Below are 15,254 nucleotides of genomic sequence, written 5' to 3' on the forward strand. Positions count from 1 at the left end.
CACAAGGAGCATGTCATTGCATTCTCAACAAATCTTCGGTTTCTGCATGTTTCATAATAATCCCTTATCCCTTGTTCAATTAAGAATTCCATCACAGTCCCTCAGGCTCATTGTTACTTTGAAGTACGTGGAGATGGGGCTTTGAGACAGGCAGGGAGGACCCTAGGGCTTACCTCTCTCCACTATCTAATCCAACTGAGTGACATTTTCTCACTGCACACCCAGGCTTGAAAATCCACCAGTCTTCCAAACACCCATTAAAGTGACTATCTTTAGTGACTCAGTCGCTGACGCTGCCACTCATGCATGGCAAAAGTTCTCATTTGACCATGAATATTCTTCAAGGTGTCTAGAGACGTGTCCTTTTCCACATCTGAGATGAGTCCTCGGGCCAATCCATCATGTCACAGACAGCTGTCAGGCTCACAGAAAAACAATTAATGGTTCCACACACAGGTTGAGCTACTCCGATAGTCAATGAAGCAACCTCTGTGTGCAGCCCTGTAAACAATGCATTATTAGGCAACACCAGGGAATGAGGGGTGTGTGTGTGGAAGACACAAGTAAGATGACCTATGTGAGGCTCAAGACTCTGGACTAAAGTGGTGGAGAAATATGTCCCCAATATGGATTTGCAAGTATGCTGCAGAAAGCATGGTGAAAGACTTGATAATTTCACAACTGTCTGTTTCTGAAGCAGAAATCCATTTGCACAGCTACTATAGAGCTGGAACAATAAAGTGCACACAATGTACACAAGAAAAGTGATGATGTCATTATGTGGCAAGGAACTTGGCTTAGGGAGAGTCTGTACTCTGGCTAGACCATCAGGTCCAGCACCAGTAGCCACCAGCTGTCATATTTGGCCTCACTACTCTTGAGCAAACTAAACAGCTATGTATGTGGCCCAAGGCCGGGACCAAGTCTTGGACCACATCTCCACAGCTCAGTGCACACACACACACACACACACACACACACACACACACACACACACACACACACACACACACACACACACACACACACACACACACACACACACACACACACACACACACACACACATGCAAGCAGACAGACATGCATTACGTAAAAAAACATTGTCTTGGCACTCAGATAACTCAATGCCATTTCATCTGCTTCTGTTGGCACATGGGATGGGCACCCTCAGGTCCAAAAATAATTCTGTTATCTGTCAGCATATACACATAAATCACTCAAAATATCTATGTTATATACAGTATATATTGTATTGTTTTTCAGTGTAGGTCTAATGCACTCAAGAAAGGAGCAGGAATTGAATCATGGAGCACATTGTTCTCCAACAGCACTTGGCATGCCTTTGATTCCAGCCAATGGTGTTTAGCCCCTGGGCGCCTGGGTACCTCATTGACGAGGCACTTCATCAGTAAAAAAAAGGTCAATTGAAGTGATTGATAACCTCTTTTATGAGCGGTAATAGAGAGAGCATTACTTGTGCATTTTGTATGATGAATCAGGCTGACATTTGGTACAATTGGGCCATAAAAACCCAATGCGGGAGTGTGTCTCAGTAATAACATCCTTATTTTTGTGTTTGAATTCTATGCAGCTATAAAATATAGCCTTCAATATAGCTTCACTATCATGTATGAAATGGCAGTGGAGGCACGACAAGCCCCCTCCGGTCAATGGTGGAGCTCTATCAGTTGCAGTTTATGGCCAACCAAAGCGAGGAGGAGAGAGATTCCCTTAGGTAGCCTAGGTATAGATTATTTGTTGTAACATTGATCCACACAGAATGGCTGTGGGACAAAGTGTCATTAATCTAGCTCGCCCTCTATTCTTTGAGGAATAAAATAAGAGAACTTGCGCATTGATGAAAACAGTCCAAACATTGATCTGAAACTACTCATGTAAAGTGAATAGGAGTGACCATTAACCCTTCAGAGAAAGAATTGTACATCTTTGTCCTATCTTTTCTCCAAAATGACCACTCTGAACTGCAGGAATAGCACTAAATATTGGACTGTGGTCCCAAGCACACAGGTGACCCTGGGCATGAGTTGAGCTGTGAGATTGCAAGGAATAAAATAATAAAAATGGACAACTGGATTGCAACCTTGACCAAATAGTAGGCCTACTGGTATCCCTGTTATCATTATTATAGGGTATCAGACCGCTGCCTCTTGGCACTCTAGAAGTTCTGCATGCGGCTTGCTATGAGTCACCAGCATCATGCTACACCCATGGAAGTATGTTTGTAAAATGTTATGGTGCTACTACTGTGGCTGCAGCTCAGAGTAGCGCTATTTAGTTTGGTGCTTTCAGACACGCCGGGCATGCAACAAACTTCAAAACAATTTGGGCAAGAACGTGCCCAAGGCTCATAGCCGACTACAACCAATCTACCCTGGCTGGTGGCCAGGTCCTAACCTCCTACCTGTTACACATATATAACCTCTTCTCCTGCTTACTGTAGCAAATTCACTGCTCAACATGTTACAGAGAAATCCATGCATAGCTAATGCTCAATAGTAAATTACATTCATTGTTTTAAGCCCTGACATATCAGCACAATTATACCTGTCTCAGCAGTGCGAGCAAATGTATTATTGATCAAAATGCTCTCTCTCTTCAAACGATATCCTACTTTGCCTGCAGCAGGAAGGAAAGGGAAAGAGAGAGACGGATGTGCTGCAGAGAAAACAAATTTCTCTTCACAGGTCTACTCCGCTGTGACAGACTTTCCACTTTTACTCATCTCCTCTCCCATTACTTACCGCAGTTTAGTTAACTGACAAGGAACAAGACCTATGGTTCACAGCCAGCACCAGCTCTTAGCTAACAAGACGCGGCCTTGCAAAAAATGCCCCCAAAGATTTCCTCCTACAGTACAACTCAACATGGTATGCATCATATAAAGTGTGCATTTGTTTACTGCATTACATTAGACATACAGTAGCCTAGTAGACTAAAAGTCTATCTAGTCTCAACACTCAACACTTTAATCTTTACATTTTGACCCTATATGCTCCCTTTACTTTGGTGTGCAGGTAGAATGAGCGAGACTCGTTTATTTTCCTTTGCTGCATTCCACTGTTGTGTCTCAAAGTGTCTTGTTGAACTCACGACTGACAGCATGAAAGATAATGATTGATCGTGTTCATTTTGATATCGGCCTACTGATAGAGAGATGGTTCCACCTCAACCCTAACATGGACACATATTGTACACAACGTGGGGTTGGTAGTTTCCTTTCAGCTGACATTCAAGGCTATAGTATACCTATACCTTACTTAGTCACCCCCTTTACTCTGTGTTGGGCCATTTACCTCCCATTGACTTAATTTATGCCTTGGCTTTAAAGTGCTATTGAGCACCAGGGAGGCAAGCAGGCAATAACATGAATAATCCATTGGCAGTTCCAGTCAGAATGAAACACAATGAGGCCTCAATCACCGTCTTACACATGGGGAGTGAAAACTGGTATTGCTAGACTGCCTTTCTCTCCAACGCATCTTGCTATGCATTTGGCTTAAAGGTGTTAAAATTACCTCAGTTTAGCCTTCCTCTGCAAATGTATAATCATTTCATAGGAGAAATGAATTGACCTCTGCTTTTCCATGCTTGTTTTGGTGTGCAAAGCACATTATATTATGCAATTTGCACTTTTATATTATGCACTTTTCCCCTCGAAGGCTCTTTGGTTGCTTTGAGTGAAAAAGTAGCTATTTCACCCAGGCTTAATATAATTGAGGGACAATGGAATTGTTTTTTCACAAGGGGTGAGAAAAATGGGGGGGGGGTCAAATACCAGGAAAATGTGGCCCTCTGTAAGCGCATTTCGTGCAATTCTACATAGTTTTCAACAGTTTGCTCTTTAGACCTACCTCTTCAACCTGCACTTCCACCTCATGTTCTCTCTCTCTCTCTCTCCTCTTGTATGTAAATCCGCATATTCACCTTTCCATTCTGATGAACCATCCTGCTTTTATTAATAAAACAGTCAGTAATTAACTGAAGTTCGTGCCAGTTGACCAATGCGCTTTTAGTTTGTGTTCACTTTCTGCTTTCATGTTAATAAGCTAAAGTTAAATGATTTAATGCTAATAAAGTACAGACCTAGGCCTAGAATTATACAATTAGTTTTGTTAACTTTGAGCGAGAGTTGCATTATTTTGATGAGTTGCAACTATTTTGATAATGACACCCCAAACTCATGAAAAAGTTTTTGAAACATAAAAATAACAACAACAGAAAATTTTGAAAGTGGATTTGTAGTGAGGGTCAATGGAGAAACTTGACTTCCGTACCCCAGTAGAGGGGCGTGGCTTCAGATTTCCAATGTTTTTTTCAGATTGTGTTCATCATTTAAAAAGTACAATTCTTTTCAAACATACTCCCCCTATTTCAGGGCTCCAATATTGGAAAAAACCACATGACGTCCAAATAAAGTACTCATGTTTACTATTTGGTCGACAATCCTTTGCATGCAATAACTGCCTGAAGTCTGCAACCCATTGACCCCACCAGACACTGGCTATATTCTCTGGTGATGCTCTGCCCTTTTATCGACCAATAGCCTATGTGGGAAATGTGTTCTGACCATATTACATAAGTTAATAGTGATTTTATTCTATATAAACCACAAAACCACAGCGTTTTCAAAGCACTTTTTTTTGTAAGTCCTATTCTTTCAAAGTGTACTCATTGGCTCAGCATGACACAGAACCATTAATTAAGCATTCCTCAAACCTACTGCTGGAGCAGGTTTCTAAACTAAAGACTCCTTGGTCTTCACTGCCAGCACATGTCAGCAGGTATATTTACCACCAGGACCAAACCAGCCAAGATGGTGCTGGTTCTCAGTCCATTACCTTTTTCAGGCACGTCTTTCAACCTGCTTGTGGAGAGAAGACCTAGGAGCTACTGGCTCCAACACATCAGCTCCTTTCTGGCCCTCAAACAACTCTTTCTCAAGTTTTCAATGACACTGATTTTTCATTTTCAGCCTACTGATCCTCTCTTGGTCATGGTTCATGCTTGTCATATGGAGTGAGTACAAGTACGTAAGTCAGTGTTCATGTGTTAGTTTGTGGCTGCATTGCTCTGTTGTGTTTCATCAGTCTTCGGTAACAGGTAGATAACATTATAGACCATGCACCTTTATCAGATATTTGTCATCACTCATCCAACTCAACCATTGTATCCAAGTCTGTATGCAGAGCCCCAACACTGCCTCAAAGCTTCTGTGTCATGGGTAAGCGATTCTAGTTGATTATAAATGAATGTATTGTACATAGACCAAATAGCACAAACAAGTTGTCAAAAATGAAGAGTGAATTCACAGACATGACAACATTACAAAGAAAAAAATGTTTATTTACCATACAGTAGATTTCATATAAATTACAAAATATTTTCCATACAAATATTTCATATACTGCTAGTTTTTAAAATAACTATATCATAATGATAATCATTGATTTCAACAATCAATAGTGCAAAATCTGCTTTTGGCATTAGAAATGGCGGGGAAAGAGATATCACATTTACCAATACAGATTGGGTTGGTAAAGTCAAGGTACAGTTGATGGAACATTCCAGTTAAAGAGATATTTTCACATTACCATCGTGAATCATAGATAACCTGCAATCCACATTTTGTTCTTAGAGACTCAACAGACAAAATTCAATTCACATTCCAATCAAACATGAATAAAGTTTTTTTGTACATTTTCTTTATACCACTTAAGACTGGGATTCAATGTAAAAAGCACAACAAACAATTCCATGTAAACTTAGCCTAAATTCCATACATCTACATACACATAATATTGATTAAATAGTTTGTTATAGTAGAATACAACAACATTTGTTTACAGAGATACCAGGCTAAGAACTCTATGAACAGCTTTCAGTCATTATTAAGTCATATGGCAGACATTATAAGTGCATACTGTTGATAGCTGATCAATCTATCAATACTGATATTTTCTGGTTCTAATCTCATAACAGTTTCCATGAACATTTTACAATCATTTTCATAAGTTGTACAAATAGAACAGCATTCACAGAGTAGTTTACCTTAAGAGAAGGGTAGACATTCTTAGATTCATCCATAACTAGTCGGGTGGACCAACGCGTCAAACTTGGCCTTCATTAACCCAATAGAAAAAGCATAAAAACCGGACGGTGCATAGCCATTGGCTTCAATCACCTCCCACAGCACTTTCCCTCAGTGCTTGCACACCACACGTTTCTGATTTGGCGCTACACCTTGCAGCTGTGTGATTCGCTGAAATCAAATACTCAGTAAATTCACTCCTAAGACCAGGTTTGAGTCATTGTTATTTAAGCCTTATATTAGCCTGGCGATGAGGTTATTTCATAACAGATTGCAGTGACAAGAACATCAATAGGATTTTTGAAGATGTGAATCCTACTTCTAATATCTTATATTTATATACTTATATTATATTATATAAAATAAATATATACTAATTCGATCATGGAGGGAACATAAAGAACCCTGCTGGTTTTCCTTTTCCTTGAGGACCTCAGAGACGAATAATAAATGATTGTCTAATATTTTCCCCACTGGTAAAAACTATGCATCCTGATTGCCACGTGTTCCATTTGCCATCAGATAGGAAAGTCTAAATCTTTACTGGGCAAAGTGATTCCAGTTCTTTTTCACATGTTGAAACTAATGGCATTTGTAACCTGATTTTGTGTTATTTTTTGAGTTTCATACAAATACGATAAAAGGGTTACACAGATAACCTTTCCCTTGAGTCTTCTTTTTGAGCAGTCTTGATGCTCAAACATAGCCTCTTTGTAAACAGGTGACTGATTCATCCAATTTCAGGCTAAACTGTCTGCATAGAGGCTGAGGGAAACAGTGTGTCAACACATCATATCTCCCCGTGGAAAAGCCCTGCATTTAAACAGGTGACTGACTCTTTAAGATGATGAGTCAGACATTGATGGCTGAAAGCAGTGGTGGTGTGTTACTTAGATCATATTCTCCTCGTGATTTCCTGTTGAATAGTCCTGATACTCCGTTGTAACTTCTTTGTAAACAGGTGGCTGGCTCTTCCACAGTAGGTGTGTGTGGTTTCCTGTAGCTTTGCCTCAAGGGGGAGTAGGAGAGCGTTGACAGGATTCTCCCCGAATGGGTACTGTGAAGAAAAGAAACATTTGTCATTGTCATTTCAAGACATTGCTGTTTCTGCATTTCATTCAGGTCAGCTAATTCTAAGAATGTTTGGAAGACCAAGGGGAAAAGAATATTGAAATAAATAACAATTATCACAACAATAAAAGAATGGGCTTAGTAAACCATGACAGTGTTATGGAAAACTACAGAAAAGGCACTTGAGATATGCTTGGTGGTTATATGCTTTTGTAATGGAAATGGTACAAAGTCAACAGCAGGGATAAAATAACAACGCAAATAACAGTTGAAGAGTCAACACTGGTCTCTCACTACAGACCATGGCTCTTTAGTCATATTCATGAATAAAGAATCAGGCTTTTTTACATTCCGTGGGTGTGCCCTACTTTTACTGCCCTCACAGTAAATAAGAGGAAATTACCTTTTTATGAGGGCTCATTTTACTCCAGTTTGGCCAGGCATTAGGTCACTCAAAGCACACTTGCTTTATTATCTTTCATACACAACAGCAGGCGATAAAGCACCATTAACTGTCTCCTATCGATTTTTATGTGGATAGTGCGTTGTCCACATCCCATCATTGTGTCTCAACGTAGCATCAGCACTAAACATTTTACAACTCTTCTGTGGGCCTGGCTCAGTAATGGAGGGGCGCTTTTTTGCCAGCTCCACTGCAGTCTGGGATAGCCTGTCTAGGGAGAGCCCACTGAGGAGTTCTTTGTGTGCTGAAAATGAGAGATTTTCCAGCAATGCCTGCAATGGGCTTCTGGCCTGGTGTCCTCAAAGGCCTGGGAAGGGAAAAGAGGAGGGGGACGAGGCTGAGAGAGCAGCAGCATTTTTTGTAAGACCTTCCCCAAATGTGTAACAGAAGGAACAAGGCAGGCAACTCATAAACTGGAATACACATTAATAATTAAAATAACAACTATATTTCAGCCATCGACACAATGTTCAATATCTACAGACCTCTTTTACTATATTTCCCTATCAAGCCAATTCCTTCTCTTCTGTGTGAGAGTACACTCTGGACACGCATTGTGTCAGGCAGCTTCACTGTAGTTGTGTGTGTGGGTATGTTGCTGTGTATGTGCGTGTCACTGCATGAGTGCTGTCTATGAGACGAATGGTGGCGTGGGGGCCGAGTGCTCCATAATGAAGCCCGCTCGTTTACTTAATGGCAGAGAACATTGCCCACGCTGATAGTGGCCGGTCTGGGGCTGCGGCGGTAATGGATGGAGATCAACTAATGAAGCGCCCCTCCTTCCCTCGCTGCCTGCTTGCCTGCTGAAATCAACAATAGTAGATCGAAGGCTGCCTGCCTATGGAAGGGGGGATGGCCCTCCTCCGAATGGGAGTAGCCTAGGACGGGTTTTAAAGATTACAGTGTTAGGAGCGATCGTGCGGATTAACCAGCTTTGGGAAAGCACAGGCTGATTGACAGAAAGGTAAAGGGACGATCGATGGAAGGAGGTCTCTCTAATAGAAAAGCAAAGTCCTGGAGTGGCCTGATGATGTAATTGGTGTGAAATCCTTCACACAAACGCTGGCAGTTTTATCAACAAAAACAGCAATTATAGGAGATAAAGAAAGGAGAAGAAATGTAACTTTTACAGTTGTAGTTGGGGAGGGGGTCTGCCCAGAGGAGAGAACACTTTTCCTGAACATAAATAAATTGAATTCCATTATTATTTATTTGTTAGTAGATTTCCAAAACAAGGCTGCCTGGGGTATACTTAAGTGCATCAAAAATGCTACATTATCCACTTTCTCAATCCGGACGTGTTCCACTTCTATCCCTTTCCCCCCTCCAGCAAATTTGAACTCCCCAGTGCCAGGGATAGTTGAGGGTATCATTACCTTCTGAATGGCTTCATAAACAGCCCGGAATGCTGGCTGCTTGTTGTCATGGTACACGCCTCTGTTACCGTGGAGAATGAAGACGCCCTCTTGTTCGGCTTGGTGGCAGTTGCTGCCATAGATACAGTGGTCTGGACGGTAGTTCCACTGGCAGGGGAACACAAAAAGGCTCTCTGCAGGAGGACACAGGGAGAGAGTTAAGGATTTCACATCATCTGGAAGTCTTACTTTAATACCTAACACATATTCCTCTACGCAAAAACAAGAATAAGATCAAAGGACCTAGTGTCATCAGATGCACTTTAGTACAAATAGTATTAGACATATGAAATCAGTCTAATGTCTGGGCACTAGGCCTATTACTCATACAATAGGTCATACAGAGAATCATAGAAAAGGACCTCACCTTCATTGAATCTTTTTTTTTAATAATTAAACAATGCATATATTTTTTGGCTTACCTGGGTTGTGGTGGAATATGATATTGAGGAGGTCCTGGTCACCCCAGGTGATGTTGAGTTTATATTTCTGGAGCAGTGGCATCAACAGCTCTTCCCATTGGAGTGGCACTGCTGTCATGTCATTCTGTTGAGAAAGGAAATGACGGTAGAGACAGTAACAAATGGTCAGTGTAGAACCTTCATTTATGGACTATGTGAAACAATAAAGACAGTACACCTCACTGGCACCAAACCATCCAAACAACATTGCTTCATTCTCTCAGTGCTGGTAGTTGGTGCGCCATGCAGAAAAATGACAACAATGACCTCCTCTGGTCAAAGCTGGTGGTACAAGTGAGAAACAGAATTGTCTTGGCCATTGATACAAAAGGTAACAGACCTTTTTACCCACAACTATGACACTTTTAGCCTATATTTAAAATACTTCAACAGGGCATACAAAGTGTAAACTACGCTGAAAAATGACAGTCTCCTCTCATTGCCCACACATCTTTGACAAAACACAAATACAGTACCTTGAAGTATTTGTCTCTGATGCGAGTCATGTTCATGAGCATGACCCCTGAGTTGATTCCTGTCTTGCCGTAGTATGGGTGGCGGGCAAATCGGTTGTACCAAGCAATGCGTGGCTCCTCGTGCTCTGGGGCCATGGCAGCAATGTGGCTGGAGTTGAATTGGCTGAGGAAGGCCCAGATCTCCTCCATAGGCTGTAGGAAGAGGATGTCTGTGTCCACATACAGCAGGGAGTCAACCTCCTTAAGGATCAGCTGGACAACAATGACAGACACAGAGTTAAGTCTTAATACTTAAAAGACAAGACCAGCACAGATGTAGAACATTATCTTGACAATGCCATTATCCGACCTCTGAACCCTACAACAAAAAGGAAATTATTATTTGGCCTAATGGACAGTGTAAAGTATTTCATACACATGACCAGTCTAGCCAAACCCTGACTTAGAGATTAATTGTTTATTAGGGTGCATTGATGGTGGACCCACCGGTAGGAAGAGCCTCTGGGAGGCACAGGGTTTGAAGAGCTTCTTCCACTCCCTAGCATTTTCATTGGGAAAGGTGATGGGGTATGTTGTGTAGTTAAACCTGGTCTGGACAGCACTGGGCCAGGAGTCCAGCTTAGGTGACACAAACATGACAGATACAGGTACTTTACACAGAGACATGGAGAGGACAGAAATATATGGTATCAATAACAAATAACTAGTTCCTGTGGGTTTCATTCCCATTCCAATACTGCTAAGCCACACTGTCAAGATGTTACCTTTCCAGTTATCCATACTCACAGCATCTCTGAAGCTGTCATGCAGATGGTCCTCAGCAAAGATATGAAATTGCAGTGGTTTGGTGCTGAAGAGTACAGCAGACTTGAGCATGATGAGGGTCTCCTCTAGTCTGGGGCCACAGGCCACCACAGCTAGGTGCATCCTCTCATCTCTACTGCTCTTGACACCGGAGGCTGGCTTCTCCCTGAGATAGGAGACAGAAAGAAGGAAAGTGATCCACCCACAACTAGGGTAGCATCTAAGAGGACAAGTCAATATAAAAAAAGGAAAAAAGATTAACAAAAATGAGGAGAGCATTCCAGCAGGTTCAGGAGTCTGGTGTTCAGTCCTTGAGGGTTTAGACAGTGTTACTGATGAGAGGAGACACACATGTAGGCCTATAAGGAACGCACACAACTGGATCCCCAAACTAAGAGCTAAATGAAAGTAATGTGTGTTAATTAGTACTTCACTATAGGTTGTAAAACCTGTTAAGGGACCACTGCAGCAATCTCATGGGGTTGCCCCATCCAAGCCTACCTACAAGACGATTCCATTCAGCAGTTCATTCCACAAACATCAGCAGGCAGGATCCAATATGGTTTCCAGAAAGACACTAACAATGAATAACACCTGACAAAGAAAATGTCCTTTTCAACCTTTCAATGAGGGTTATCCCTCTGATTAAGCCTACAAATAGACCTACTCATATAGCCTAATGCTGGGTGGAATATTCTTCATAAGTCTCAAAGTTGGTCAAAGTGCTGGTTCAGAATAATGATAATAATACTACACAGTCTGACACAGTGTTCATCAGCAATGAGCATTCCCTGAGTAGAAGCTGTCTAGCCAGAGCCTTTCCAAGGGGTCAGCTAGCTAACTTAATCCTTAATACATAGGATTAGCAGGAAGGCCATAAAATAGCTCTTCCTTAGTAAACCAGATAGCTAGCTAGTTTGAATAACCATGCATCCACCAGCTTTAGAAAATGTGTTAAAAGTAGTCACTTTGGGAAAGTAGCTAGACACATGGGTGACAAACGTCCATGGCCCCTCTTAATACTGTAGTAGTAGTTAGCTTGCTGGCTATGCAGGAGTAAGACCTAGCTAGCGCTAGTGTGGCAGCAGAGGAAGTTTGTCAAAAAGATGCAAGACTAGCATGCAGCTAGGCAGCTAAATAACAGCATGCCTTTTCTGACAATATTCCAGTCCGTACAGTACCTGTCATGTCCATGCTGGCCATAAAGGCCTGACATTCCTGCTCCATTCCTGACAACCTCCCCGGTGTCTTGACGTTGACTGCAGCTGGACTTTTGAGCTTTCATATCGGTCCATTTGTCTTCCGACTCCAAAGACGATGCTAGTTGATTAAAAACATACAGCATCGAAAAGAAAGCAAAGGCCATGCATAGCAGAAGTGCATGAAGATAGCATCGCATTTTGTTTATCAAAAGTTTTGAACTACCCATACATATTGTCATCTGAAAATAGATACTAGTAGCCAGCTAAATTGGCTAGACGCTAGCTGTGTTTACAACCTTCAGCTCCACCTTCTCTGTAGTCTCGCGTGTCCTTTAAGAGTGGAGATAAATCCTACTACTGGATTTTCATCTTAAAATGTTCCATTTTGACTGGAGGAGATCTTCAAGCTTCCTGACCTTAGCAATTGTCTCTTTGCAGCAGCACTACTACTACTGACAAGAGAAAACAAACTACCCCCAAAAAACAAGTAGCCTCCAGGGATGAAGGACTGAAGTAGAGATAAAGATAATTCAAGACATCAATTGAATACAGCCAACCACTGTTCTACTTTTTTTCCCAACATCTAACACTAGGTCTCATATCCCAGATATCAGAGAAAAAAACACAAGGTCCTCAATGATCTGGTCATTGTTGATGCTGCCACAGCGCTGCAGATGTCAGACTTGAGCTTGTGTTCTTAAAAACTCCTTCCTCAGATGTCTTCTCCTTGTACAGTAGCAGGGATCCTCACTATCTCATGTACATCAAACCTGTGTTTCTGACACACCTGATGAAAATATATAAAATTCCTGACTCCAATGTTATCTTGTAGGCTATACATGGAGTCATGGGACAAGGACTAACACAATTACAAATGCTATTGTCTTACAGGAAATGTTCAAGCTGTCCACAAATGTCCTATAGCAAATGTGTCTCCTGTTTGTGCCATCCAATCACTAGAAAAAGACGATAGCCAGTCTAACTGATAAGTCTATCATGTAAGTTTTATTTAATATTTTACAATATAAACCACTGTTGATGACAGCATGCTTGACTCTACAAAAGTGGAGGAGAAGCAGACTTCTTAACAATATTGTTTCATAATTTTACTCATATTAGACAGTAACACAATAATTGAGATGCTCATTGACATACAACATGGCTGGATATAACCAGTAACATAAACAGTGATATGATTCAGTAACATGTGCAGTAAAATGTTGGCCAAACTGGAAATAATGCTAAAACAATATGTTTTCATCAACATACACAAGATGCTAGCAGGTGCAAATGATCTGCTGCTAACGCAATTCAATGTCAATTTACAATTAAGAAATGGCCGCTTCACATTTTTTCTCATAATGCATATTCATCCTCTGTATAGCTAACACTCTTTTCTGCTGCAATAGTCCACATTGGGAAGAGTTAGAACCCAACCACTAAGTGTGTGATAACAATATAACACTGAAGTGTTGGAATGAATAGCACCAAAACACATGGCACTGTTCAGCTGTACATCCACGAGTCATCCCGTCCAGGCTGTTCAGTTCACTCATAATGACAGACCTTGCTGAAACAATAGATGTTGATATGAAGTGTCTTCCCAGCAGCCAACTAATAATACTTGCTCATCATGGGAATGCAGTGTAGTATCCAACCCAATTAGAACTGGTGGTATTATTGGCAAAAGTTTTACAACGTGTGCATGTTGAGAAATGACTTGGGGTGACATGGATGTAGCCTATGGTTTGGAGGTGGGAAGAGGGAGGTTAGTGAGTCTCTCCGTTGACCGATGAGCTCTCCCCACGGGGTGAGGAGGATCTGGAGACCCCCCTTTCAGTGTTGTCAGAACTGGAGCCGCTTTGACTGTGCAGGTCTGCCGAAGCAGCAGGGGAAGAGGTGGTAGTGGGCTTGGTTTTCTCCTTAAAGTCTGTGATTATGACGGTCAGGTCTCCCACGGTGACCTCCAAGTGCTGGGCACTGCTCCTGTCCACGTTTTTTAACCTGGGCCTGTGAGGGAGAAAAAAAGACAAAGGGGGATTTAATAAAGAGATTCAAATACATGCCATCTAGAACATGAACAGTATGACTTATGTTCAGTTAGTATAAACATAGGTTCTTTACCTCATCTTCTTGTGGCCGTTCTTTTTCAGTGTTGGTTCCTTTTCACTCTTATCCTTCTCTGATTTTTCTTTCTTCTCTTTCTTGGGTTGTGTGGGTGAAGCAAACTGCTGAGTTACTTGCTGTGCGACCAGCTGAGAAACAGGGCGAGGTTTCCTATGACATAAAAATGTGCAATTAGACATATCACTGGCAGGTGACCATGATTCAGTAGTTCTTCTTAACAATAAAAATGTAGGTGTCAACACTCAAGTCTTTTTGTGAATAAGACCATGTTTCCCTATATTATCACTTATCCATAACCCCTACATTATAATTTAACCCCACACCAACATTATATAGAGATCGACATCCATGGATCAGTCACTCATCGTACACTAGAAACTTGAACCTTGAATCCAGCATACGCCTGTTCCCATGTTTACTTAATTTCAATTAAAACCATAGCTTGCAATTATATCGCTAGATGTACCACTCAATACTGTAGTCTGAAACTGTAACAACCTATCTTCTCTCCTTACCGAGTGGACGTCCCCTTCCTGACATCGCACATCATGCACTTGAATGCCTCAGCGCTGTTCCTAAATGTACAGACGCTACAGTCCCAGTATCCATCGTCGGAGGACGGCTTGGGTTGCCGCTTCGGCCTTCAGACAAAATACAGACACACAGGAGTTAACGCTTAAAACATAACCAGTTTAAGAATAAATACATGGATGTGTGTCTTTGAGCGACAACATCACAATACGAATGCGAATCTCAATTGAAAGGTGTGATCAGATTAACGAGGTAAAGCTCTTGTATTTGACACACAGTGGCCCAATAAAAACAGCCAGTCCGCCATGAACGGTACATTGTAGCTACTGCTTCCACTGGTCGCGTGCTCTGTGTTCTGATCATATCTAGTCATCAAAGATAAATATATCATTTTACCTTGTGGGGCTCTTCTTGTCTCCCATCGTACAAAACCTATATTTGTTTATGTTCAATAAGGATTAATTTGACGGGAAAATGACCAAGCCGCTCTCAGCTGTCGTGGAAACTCCAGTCGAAGGATGATCACGTGGTAAGGCCTATCCAATCAAATCCATGGCAATATCACAGCAGAGCGCATAAGAGAACATTTTAT

General features: G+C 41.5%; 2 protein-coding genes across 3 annotated transcripts; both read right to left on the reverse strand.

The window, feature by feature from the left end:
- Nucleotides 1-5,346: 5,346 nt before the first annotated feature.
- Nucleotides 5,347-12,285, reverse strand: gxylt1a (glucoside xylosyltransferase 1a). 2 transcript variants are annotated; one of them, XM_083666268.1, is made up of 7 exons: nt 11,984-12,285; nt 10,785-10,968; nt 10,485-10,616; nt 9,999-10,250; nt 9,484-9,607; nt 9,023-9,195; nt 5,347-7,169 (listed from the first exon to the last, which is right to left on the reverse strand). In XM_083666268.1, the coding sequence occupies exons 1-7, from the start codon at nt 12,241-12,243 to the stop codon at nt 7,008-7,010; spliced, it is 1,287 nt and encodes a 428-aa protein (XP_083522394.1). In that variant the 5' UTR covers nt 12,244-12,285; the 3' UTR covers nt 5,347-7,007. The 2 variants fall into 2 exon arrangements, with proteins under 2 accessions (XP_083522394.1, XP_083522393.1); XM_083666267.1 differs by having other exon boundaries at nt 10,485-10,968.
- Nucleotides 12,286-12,992: 707 nt separating this feature from the next.
- LOC310801822 (YY1-associated factor 2) lies at nt 12,993-15,183 on the reverse strand. The gene is made up of 4 exons (XM_083665983.1): nt 15,059-15,183; nt 14,647-14,772; nt 14,129-14,281; nt 12,993-14,014 (listed from the first exon to the last, which is right to left on the reverse strand). The coding sequence occupies exons 1-4, from the start codon at nt 15,082-15,084 to the stop codon at nt 13,774-13,776; spliced, it is 546 nt and encodes a 181-aa protein (XP_083522109.1). The 5' UTR covers nt 15,085-15,183; the 3' UTR covers nt 12,993-13,773.
- Nucleotides 15,184-15,254: the final 71 nt, after the last annotated feature.

This window comes from Argentina silus (genome assembly GCF_951799395.1).
Source record: "Argentina silus genome assembly, chromosome: 3".
NCBI lineage: Eukaryota > Metazoa > Chordata > Actinopteri > Argentiniformes > Argentinidae > Argentina > Argentina silus.

What these genes read in the sequence shown, in the direction of transcription:
- gxylt1a (XM_083666267.1), bottom strand. Translation starts at nt 12,243, where the DNA reads ATGACAATATGTATGGGTAGTTCAAAACTTTTGATAAACAAAATGCGA. An exon ending in CCCAGAGGCTCTTCCTACCG is followed by an intron (nt 10,251 to 10,484) that starts GTGGGTCCACCA and finishes ATTGTTGTCCAG; the next exon opens with CTGATCCTTAAGGAGGTTGA. An exon ending in CATATTCCACCACAACCCAG is followed by an intron (nt 9,196 to 9,483) that starts GTAAGCCAAAAA and finishes GTCCTCCTGCAG; the next exon opens with AGAGCCTTTTTGTGTTCCCC.
- LOC310801822 (XM_083665983.1), bottom strand. Translation starts at nt 15,084, where the DNA reads ATGGGAGACAAGAAGAGCCCCACAAG. An exon ending in GACAAGAAGAGCCCCACAAG is followed by an intron (nt 14,773 to 15,058) that starts GTAAAATGATAT and finishes TTTTGTCTGAAG; the next exon opens with GCCGAAGCGGCAACCCAAGC. An exon ending in AACGGCCACAAGAAGATGAG is followed by an intron (nt 14,015 to 14,128) that starts GTAAAGAACCTA and finishes TCTCCCTCACAG; the next exon opens with GCCCAGGTTAAAAAACGTGG.